The sequence below is a fragment of the Sorex araneus genome, chromosome 1 (assembly GCF_027595985.1).
Source record: "Sorex araneus isolate mSorAra2 chromosome 1, mSorAra2.pri, whole genome shotgun sequence".
In the NCBI taxonomy this organism is placed as follows: domain Eukaryota; kingdom Metazoa; phylum Chordata; class Mammalia; order Eulipotyphla; family Soricidae; genus Sorex; species Sorex araneus.
The window spans coordinates 401,991,029-402,001,524 of record NC_073302.1 but is presented as its reverse complement, the minus strand read 5'-3'; the positions used below and the strand labels follow the sequence as shown (position 1 = coordinate 402,001,524).

At 46.7% G+C, this 10,496-nt stretch overlaps 1 protein-coding gene and 1 long non-coding RNA gene across 2 annotated transcripts in view; one reads left to right on the top strand and one right to left on the bottom strand.

Annotated features, from left to right (window-relative positions):
• The first annotated feature begins 3,017 nt into the window (after nt 1–3,017).
• Nucleotides 3,018–10,496, top strand: part of PTPN12 (protein tyrosine phosphatase non-receptor type 12) — a 73,742-nt gene continuing 66,263 nt past the window's right edge. Inside the window, exon 1 of the mRNA XM_055141133.1 lies at nt 3,018–3,245. Coding sequence (XP_054997108.1) covers nt 3,147–3,245 — 99 coding nt within the window. The 5' untranslated portion in view covers nt 3,018–3,146. The remainder of the gene's footprint in view (nt 3,246–10,496) is intronic.
• LOC129405522 (uncharacterized) overlaps nt 7,321–10,496 on the bottom strand; it is a 107,533-nt gene continuing 104,357 nt past the window's right edge. Inside the window, exon 3 of the long non-coding RNA XR_008630624.1 lies at nt 7,321–7,640. This is a non-coding gene — a long non-coding RNA (uncharacterized LOC129405522). The remainder of the gene's footprint in view (nt 7,641–10,496) is intronic.

Below are 10,496 nucleotides of genomic sequence, written 5' to 3'. Positions count from 1 at the left end.
TTCTCTCCATCTCCCTGCTTTCAGAATTATTAAACTACTCATTGTATCACTTATTTGTTGGGTGTATACACAAACATAAAGTGTGCATGGATACATACACACCATTCAAGTGCTATATAACAGCTTGCATTTTGTGACATGCTCAAAAAACTCTAGATAGAATGAGGCCTAAACACTAAATATATTTAAAAGTGCAAAGTCTTCCCAACAGAGTCTGAAATTTATGGAGATCCTTTACATTTGTCTTTCCTTACCAATATCAGATGCCAAAGGTATTTGATGAGAACTCTAAATACACTGATGTTGCAAGAAAGTGAAATTAAGAGAAATTTTTTTTTAAAAGACTATACCAAATTAGTTAGAATAGTACTAAGTTCAAGCAAGTAAAATTCTCCCCAGATTGTGAGTAGATAAGTTTGTCTGGCTTATTAATCAGATTGGTATTAATTCACGTGTATAGAATCTATATTCATTGTACTACTTCTTGTACATCCCCTCTTGGAAAGCCCAACAAGCTACCAGGAGTATTGAGCCCGCTCGGCAGAGCCTGGCAAGCTACCCTGTGTATTGGATATGCCAAAAACAGAAACAATAAGTCTCTCAATGAGAGATGTTACTGGTGCCCGCTCGAACAAATTGATGAGCTATGGGATGACAGTGACTTCTTTGTACATAATTACAAAACCAGAGGGTTTGTACAATTTCTGAATCTTAAAGTGGAGGCACTTGGGATCATCTATCTGCCTATTTCTTTGCCTAGAATATAATTTCATTCTCAGTTGGAGGGAAAAGGGTTGTGTCTATAGTGTGCCATATTGATAGGCAGCATAGTTCAAGAACCTAATCTTTAACATTCAGTAAAACATGGTAGGAGTATTCCAGGGCTTCAAATAATGTTTATGTGGAAATTAGCTTGTTACTCTAAATAAAAAACAAAATGGCATTTTTAAAAAACATGCAAGTATATGTATAAAAATGCACGGGAAGAGATCTGGGCAGGGTACAGCTGAACTGCTTGTCTCTGAGAAAAGGTTATTGGTATGTAGTATAGTATTCTGAAGAAAAAATATTTTTCTCTTTAAAAAGATGACAGATGACAGGACCAGAGAGATAGCATAGTGGGTATGGCACTTGCTGCCAACCTGGGTTTGATTCTCATCATCCCACATGGTCCCCAGAGCACTGCCAGGAGTTATTCCTTTGTGCAAAACCAGTAGTAAACCTTAAGCATTGCCAAATAAGGTGGCATTCCAAATAAAACAGAACAAAAATTAAACTGTGAAGCCGTTTAGATAAATCTATCAAGATCTGCCAAAGACAACTATTGTCTCTCTTAAAAAAAGATGAAATAAATTGTATATAGTATTGCTTATTGTTCCTCATATTTAATTCAAAGGGGTTAATCATTTAATCCCATATTGTTTCTGAACATTAGTCTGGGAATGGAGTTTGCCACAAATATGATTCATTTTAACCAAATCCCCTGATCAGTTTGACTTGTAAAAAAAAATGTTGATGAATGTAAGCATTCAAAGTAAGTTTATGGACAAATCCTTCATTTCTATTAGTTTATAAGAAGTTTATTTACCCTAGTGAGAGTCAATGTGTATTCACTTCGGTGAAATAAAAAAAAAATGATTATTCTAGTTCTGGTTCTGCTGAGACGACGGAGGTTATGCTGATGACTCTGGGACGAATCATTTTTATAAAAGTGAGTTAGGCCGTTCCACTCTGTAACAACCCTATTCCATTTTGGGGTGTTTTAATTCCTTTTATTCCATGAGATTCCCTATTCTCTCTTCTCTCGTGTATTTCCTAAATATAACTGCCTTACTACCAAAGCAATTAGACGGGGAACAGATAATTATCTGGTTCCTAGCAGCACTGCAAAAGATGGAGAGTTGTAAAACCCATTCTAAGGAGCCAATTCTAAAGACAAAAAAAAAAAGACACTCCATTCAATTCAGCACAGAAAAGATCCAGATCTTACCACATGTGTGTTAGAACTACTGGGAGTTATTAAACAAATCACGAGGTTTATAGGGATTTGCAAAAAGCAAATCTCTCGTTTTTCCTGGCCAATAGCCATGCCCAGGGCTCAGGGTCTCCTTGTGGAGGAGACCGGGCCCGTCGTTATGAAGAAGGCACACCGGCCGCGTACATTCCATTGCCCGGGAGTAGTGGAGCGGCTCCTACTACACTTCCCAGCATGCCGCTCGGCTCCCCGCCGCCCTCTCCGCGCCCCGCCCCTGGACGTCCGCCCGCCGGAGGGAGCCGTACTAAACCAGGAGGGCAGGCGAGCGCCCGGAAATACTCTAGAGTGATACTTGTGTCCCGCTAGGCGCTGAGGCCACACGTTCTAACGAAAAGTCCTACAGACGCTTTAGGTCTTGCTTGGCTTAACCTCGAGCTCCTCCTCGCCGAGCTTCCTCGACCCACCGCGAGGCCCGCCCAGAACCACGCCCCGGAAGTAGAGTCGAGTGTTTCGAGTGCCCAGACGCCTTCAAAGAACCACTCCTAGGCGGGCTGGTGGGCGGTGGGGCGGGCCCAAAGGGGGCGTGGTCCCGAGGTGGGGTGGGCGGGGGCGGTGCGGCGCGGTGGAGCTGAAGGGGGGAGTGGGCGGAGCCTCGGCGCGGGGTCGCGCGTCTGGGTGGCGGCGGGGGCGCGCCCGCGGGGAGAGGCGGCGGCGGCGGCAGCGGCGGCGGCGGCGGCGACTGCTAGTGGGAGGGGGGGCGGCGGGAGGAGGAACCGGGAAAGGGGGGTGGGGGGGCAGGGCGAGCGGAGCGCCTTGTTCCTGGGGCTGTGGCGGCGTCTCGGACGGAGGAGGGCGGGGACGGAGGATGGAGCAAGCTGGGGGTTGGGGTTGGCGCTAGCCGCTGCGGCTCTGCGCTTACAGTGGGAGACCGGTGGCTGCTCCTGGAAGTTGTGGCGTGGGGAGCCGGGCGGGTGCCGCTGCCGCCGCCGCTGTCGGGGGCGGCGAGGAGGAGGAGGAGGAGGAGGAAGAGGGAGCCGCGGGGTTGGCGGGGGTCGGGCGGGAGGGGACGGGCCGGCTGAGCGAGCTGGGGAAGACCGAGCGGGCTCTGCGCCGGGCGGGCGGGCGGCGGCGGGGGGCTGGCCAGGGACCGCAGCCGGGGGGCCGCGGGAGGATGGAGCAAGTGGAGATCCTGAGGAGATTCATCCAGAGGGTCCAGGCCATGAAGAGTCCGGACCACAATGGAGAGGACAACTTCGCCAGGGACTTCATGGTGAGTGCCCGGGCTGCGCCGTCGCTTCCTCCGCCGCGCCACCGCCCCCCACCCCGCCGTGGCCCCGGAGCCCCCCGCCGCCTCGCCAGGCCGGGCCGCGGGCGCTTTGTGTGCGGGCGTGCGGGGCCGGAGGGGGCGCGCCCGCAGCCACCCGCGGGGCGGACGGGTGGCCTCGGCGGCTCGCCTCCACCCCTCGGCCCTCCCGGGCCCCTCTCGGCGGGGCGCCCGGGACGCGCAGGGAGCGGCCGCCGGGGCCGTGGCCGCCCCGGGCCCCGCCGCCAGGGACCACCCATTGTTTGTGGGGCCCGGAGCTGGAGGCTCGAGGGGTGCCGGCGTCTGAGGGGGCTGGGGTCTCGTCACCTCCGCACCCTCCTGGGAGGGTCGCGGCGGGCTGGACAGGCTCGGAGGAGACAGGATCGCGACCGGCGGAGGCGCGAGCGTGCTAAGAGGTTGGCGTGTCCTCTTTTTTTTGGGGGGGGGGCAAAGAGAAGGGGGATCCTCCTCGGAGACCTGCATCGACAGGTCTCCACGGTGGTCCAGAGAGAGGAACTGGCTGCAGTTTCTGGGGTCGCTGATTTTTTCTTTTTCCTCCCGGGCTGGGGGCACGAATCGTCCCTCAGGGATCTCGGGGTTTTTGCCTCATTTCCGTGCACCCGCGGCGTCCCGTTTCTTTCTCTCCCAGGTTTGATGGGTCAGCGCCACTAGAGGTTGAGGGGTTGAGTGTGTTTGTGTGTGTGCGCGCGCGCGCGTGTGCGTGCATGTCTGTCTGTGTGCGTGTGTCTGTGTGCGTGTCCCTGTGTCTCTGTGCGTGTGTCTGTGTGTATGCGCGCGCGCGTGCGTGTGTGTGTGCGCGCGCGCGCGCGCCCGCGCACCGGGGCGGCGATCCCGGAGGAAGCCCGCCTCGGACTCCCGAGGGGAATTGCCGAAGGCGGAGGGGATGTGACTATCACTTCCTATCCGGGGTGGGGGTGGGGAGCCGGGGAACAATGGTCCGTCCTGGCGGGGCGGAGGCGACGGACGTTGCGGGCCGGAGTCCTGAAGTGGGAGATAACCTTCGCAGTCTCACCCCCCACCACCACCCCACTCCACCCCCCTTTTCCGCCCTGGGCTCGGCCCAGCTCGCTCGGGAGGAGGTTAAAAGTCTTGTGCGTGAAATGGCTCAGTGCAACTAGGTCCATCCCCGGGAAAGCGGGGCCGAGCCGCCCAAGGCGTGGGACCTTAAGCGACTTCCTACATGCTCCCCCCACCTCCCTGCACTACCACCACCGCTACCACGCACACCCTTTTATTTTCCTGCTGGACAATGTTCCCTTTCGGGTTGTTTCCCGGCTTAGCAGGCGGTGGTTGCGGCGGCGGCTCCTACGGATGTTGCGCAAGACTGGGGCGTTGGAAACCCTGGAGGTCTGGGGAATGAGAAAGGAAGTGTGGGACTTTGGGAAGTGGTTGCTCCTTAGCTTTCGCGGGCTTTGGAAATGGGAAATGGGGTGGGGGCGGGGGGGCAGGGTTGGTACAGATTGTGCTATCGAGCTGATACCCCTCAGGAATCATCCCTTTAAACGCCGAAGCCCTGGATCGTAGAAAAGACATAGTGAACCTCTATAAAAATGAATGGGGCAGCAAACATGGGATAGTTTTTGTTCCAAAGTACGGTAAATTTTTACAAGGTGCAGGTGAAATGACTTCGTGTTAAAAATGCTTTTTCACATTTTAAAGAGACTTCGGTCTAGTAAAGTTTCAGCATTAAAATTAGCAGCTTATAAAATAGATTCTTGACTTTATACAATATTGTAATAGTACTGTTGAACTTTGATGATTTCTTCCTATAATAAAGTGTAGGAGTAAGGTTTTGTTCCTTGAAGCCAGAAAAATACAGACCAGATCATTTTATTTTGTTGTATTATATTTTTGGTTTGTGGGCCACACCCAGCGGTGCTCTGAGCATACTCCTGGCTCTTTGCTCAAGGAATCATTCCTGATGGGCTGGGAGACCACAGGGGATATTGGGGACCTAACCCGGGTCAGCTGCGAGCCAAAAAAACAAGCACCTTAACCGCTGTACTGTCTCTTTGGCCTCTAGTCATATTATTTAGAGCCTTTCCATTTGTTAGTTGACCTGCTTGTTTTTGAAAATTTAATTCTTAGCCCAAGAAGGGTAAATTAAAAAAAAAATTTCAAAATGTTTGGAACTGGACTTTTGCAGTCTTAGTTTGGTTATGGAGGAAGAGATGGTGTGGCCCCTGGTCACTTCTGGTGGATGGTAATCATCTTGTTACCCCCTGGGCATAGCCTGTCAAAAAAGCGCTTTGTTTGGTGAGGTCAGGATAGGTGCCCAGTCCCTGAACTCCTGTAGAGGGGAAGTAGCCTTAGGGTTCATGCTTTGGGAATGAGTCAGGGATTCCTACTGGAGATTTCATTTCTTAAGGAATAAAGGAGTTTCCTCTTTCTTCCACATTACCCAGGGATAGCTAGGTGGTTGTACATTAAAGAAATGTGAATTAAGACATTTCTTCCCCTGTGCTTGCAGTTTTAATTTTGGGATGAGATGATCAATAGCTATAATTAAGACTGCTAGTTGGTCCCACTTTTCTCTTTGATTAAAAGGCTAGAAGGAAACTGTCCCTTCTGCCACAGAAAGGGTAGAAAATGGAGTGTAGTTGTCGTTATTCTTAAATTCTGATGCAGCCCAAAATTGCGCTTTTAAATTTTAGTATTTTGCTGTGAGTTTTAGAAAGAATCTATTATAACCCTATTCAATTGTAAAGTAATAGTGTTGACTGTTTCCTGTTTGGGATAGAGTATTTAGTAGTGCCTAGTCCTTTGAAAGGTAAAGTGGTCATCCACACTGTCTGCCTTTTTTGTTTTTTCTCTTCAGCGGTCCCTGTGATGCTATCATCACCCAAAGGCTAACTCTTTATTTTAAAAAAGAAATTTTTTGTGTCTTCTGTGACCATACAAATGGTGTATGTATATTAATAGATCATTTTTATATTCTTGTTTTTTAAAGAAATGCTCAGGTAAACCCTGAGCACCGTCAATGTGGCCCCGAAACAAAACCAAAAAATTACTTTTACAAATACCAAAACGTTTATATATAAGAATGGGCTGGGCTGGTAACTCTGGCTACCATGTATGCTTTGCGTGTGGGAGACTCACACATTCCTCATTGTGCTTGGGGGACCATCTGGGGTACTGGGGATCGAAACTGGTCAGCCATAAGTAAGACAATAAGTATTACCTGCTGTAATATCTTTCTGACCCCTAGTTGTAAAAAAGATTCAAGACACTTTTAAATTGAACTAAAAGACTAGGTGACCATTTCTTTTGGAGGCAGGGTGGTAGTACTGGTGAGGCTTGGAATACAGTGATAGGTGCTGAGTCCTGTTCTCAGCTCTGAGTCAGAGGTCATTCTCAGCAGTGTTTCAGGGGACCATTAGGTCCAGGGGATGCAACCCATAGCAGCTGCGAGCAAGGCAGTTATCTTAGTCCTATGCTGTCTCTCTGGACCTAGCTTAACAGTTTCTTATTGGTGAAAGTTTCGGCCATTTTTATTTTCTGTTATGTGTCCTAAAAGCACAGTGATCATTTATATATAAACTTTGTTTTTAATTATTACATAAGATATCTCGACAATAGAAGTATTAGGTAAAGGGATATAAACATTTGATACATTTATAAATGTCTTTTGAAAAAATAGTTTTTGCAATTGCTAGTGATATATGAATTTATTTCGTAATTTTCTTTATCTTTGATAATTCAAACACTGAATAGTGGTATTTTGTTTTAATTCTTTGCTTATTGGTGAGGGGAGAAATTTTCTGTTTATCTTTAACTATTTTATGTTACAGTGATTTTTTTTTTTTTTTGTAGTGATGGGGACCAAACCCAGATTCTCCCTCATGCAAGGCATGTGATATACCACTGAGCTACATTCTCAGCGCAAATTATCTCTTCATGACATTGGTCATTTGTGTCCCCATTTTCTTAGAGGCTAAAACTTACGGATTTGAGATGATACAAAGTACAGCACAAAGATATTTATTTACATTTTGTAGGTTAAATCATTTTTAAGGGGTTCTGAACTTAACCTCAACTATGTCTACTTAGTCTTCATGAAAAGAATGTATACGGTAGAGTGATAACATTTACTTTAGATAGACTTGGATTTTATTCTCATCTCCATAGTTGGCCAACTTCCTGACCTTGAGCAGGCCACTTAAAAGAAAGAGATGCCTGAGTTTTCTTTGTGAAAGAAATATAACGTGGGACCAAAGTGATAGTACTGTAGGCAGGGTGCTTGCCTTGCATGCAGCCGACTTGGGTTTGACCCCTGGCACCCCATATGGTCCTCCAAGCCCCTCCAGGAGTGGTCCCTGAGCACAGAATCTGGAGTCAGCCCTGGGGGGGAAAAAGAAAGAAAACATTATATATTTTATAGGGCTGAAACGTGGGACTAATATTTAGGGTCATCAGCTAACAAATTATGCTAAAAGCTGTATATAACTTAAATAATCAGCTTACAGATAACCAGAGCTAGAAGGAAAAGGTATCTATTGGATGTCCATTTTCTTTTACTTTGTTAAAGCTTTATAATATCTAATTAAAGGTTTGAAACAAGAAGTAAATTAGTCTAATCTGGCTAAAGGTTCTTTAATGTGCATTTGACACATTTGAGTATTAAGGACTCGATACTACATTTCACAATTACATATTTCATGTGCCTTCTAAAGATGCATGTTTCTAATACTGAAATAAGGTGGAGATGGACATTTGTAGTGAGTAGGACATTTGCCTTGCACATGGTCACCCTGGGTTCAATTCCTGGCACCACATCTGGTCCCCCAGATACTACCAGGAGAGATCCCTCAGCACAGAGCCAGGAGTAAGGAGTAACCTCTGCGCATAGATGGACATGGTCCCCCCCAAAAAAATCCAAAAATGAATAAAGTAACAAAAGCCTTACTGAGGTCTATATATTCTCATACACATAGGTGAAGGAACATAACAGTATTTATTATGAAATGAGTTTTGATCTCTTAGACTCTGAAATGATCTGAGTGTGGATGGGCCCAGGACATTTGTATGTTTGTGGTGCTAGGGATGAAACCCAGTCTCATGCACGTGAAGCATAAGCTTTCCCATTTGGTCTATACCTAGCAGTGCTCAGGGCTTACTCATGGTGGTGGCTCAAGGGATCCTCTGCTGGTGCTGGGAATCAAACTAGTAGGGCTGGCACATGCAAAGCAAGTGCCTTACCTCCTGTACTATCATTCCAGCCAGGTTTTTGTTTATTTTATAGGAGTCACACCTGGCAGTGTCTGTGGGTAGTCAGGGTCATACCTGCTTGGGTTGGGCCCTGTGGTGCTATGGATCTAACCTTCACATTTGTAATTCGTGTATTTTTGTTATTTGTGCAGCTTTGTACTTGAGCTATTTCAGCCCCCCAGGGCCTTTTAAAAATTTATTTATTTATTTATTTATTGAGTACTACTAAGGTAATGCATAGTAAAAGATTAGGTAAGATTAGATGGAGAAAATTAGCTAGTAGACCAATCTTGAAGTCTCTTGTATCTGCTGTATTTTATTCTGTAGACCAATACTTTTTTTTTTCAACAGTTCTGCACTACAGTTCTTAGAGTAATATTCCCGTGTGAAATAATTCTAATGGTTTCCTCCCCCTCCACCATCTGACACCCTCCCTCCAAGCTGCTATATTAAAAGATACCATCTAGATAGGTTCTGGTACGAATTTCTGAGACTCACTACTGTGAGCCTGTGAAGAGCATGTTTTATGAGAGGTTAAATAGTCATTTGATGGACTTAGATGATATGAAATTGACTCTGAGGTAGTATAAAGATTGGAATAGGGCGTGGAGGAAACTGCTGAAATACACAGTGAGCTCTGAGAGCCTGAATTCAAATGACTAAGGATCTGATCATAATAATAATGAAGAAAGAAGTTTCAATGATTTACTCAGTGAAGATACCAAATGAGAAAAGAGAACATTATAGTATGGATCCAGAGTTTACAGTTTGAGATTGGGGGTTGGGATGCAGTGACAGTATAGCTGTTAAAGCAACTTGCCTTGCGTGTGGACGACCAGGGTCCATCCCTGCCACCTTACATCACTGTCACTGCCATTCCATTGCTCATCGATTTGTTCGAGCGGGCACAGTAACATCTCTCATTGAGAGACTTATTGTTACTGTTTTTGGCATATCCAATACGCATGGGTAGCTTGTCAGGCTCTGCCGCGCGGGCTCGATATTCTCGGTAGCTGGCCGTGCTCTCTGAGAGGGGTAGAGGAATCGAACTCGGGTCAGCCTTGTGAAAGGCGAACGCCCAACCTCTGTGCTATCGCTCCAGCCTCACATAGTCCTCCAAACCCACCAGGAGTGATTCCTGAGCGCAGAGCCAGGAATAAGCTCTAAGTGCTGCTGGGTGCAGCCCAAAAACCAAAAGGAAAAAAAAAAGATTGGGAGTCATCATGAAAGAGCTAGAAATCAGGGGTGTAAACGAGCCTATTCAGACAAATTCTCAGAGCGACCCCTTTAGGTTAAAGAGCAGTGGGATTATTGTTCTGAGATGTATAGTCCAAGACCCGGGACGAGAACTCAAAGGATGACAGAAAATCTTTGGAGAGTTTTAGGAAAGGAGTAGTTACTTACAGACACATAGTTCTGGAAGTAAAACTGTGTACTATTTTTGGAGTACAAATAGTGTGCCAAGAAGTAGTCCTTTTCAAGGTAAGCAAAACTAATTGCTTTCATATCTAGGGATGTGGCTCAGTGGTAAAGTATCTGCCTCAAGTAGTGCTAAGGGGCAGTGAGACTCCAGGCCTGGCACATGCATGTCATACATTCTACCACTTGAGCCACACATAAACTATAAACATTTGAGTATAGATTTTTGTTCAAACATAAATTATATTGGGATAGGATTACTTGGTTCATATAGTAACTCTGATTGAAAAAAAGGTTTTTTTAGAATGGGTTTGTTAGATCCATATCTGGCTGTGCTCAGGAGTAGTGCTGTGGGATACTCCTGGCCCTGTGCTTAGGATGCTGGGGATGAAACCTGGGCTTTTGACATGCAAAATATGTGCTCAGCCCATTGAGCTAACTCTTTGGTCTCTATGGTTTTTTTTTTTGTTTTTTGCTTTTTGGGTCACACCCGGCGATGCACAGGGGTTACTCCTGGCTTTGCACTCAGGAATTACTCCTGGGGGTGCTCAGGGGACCATATGGGATGCT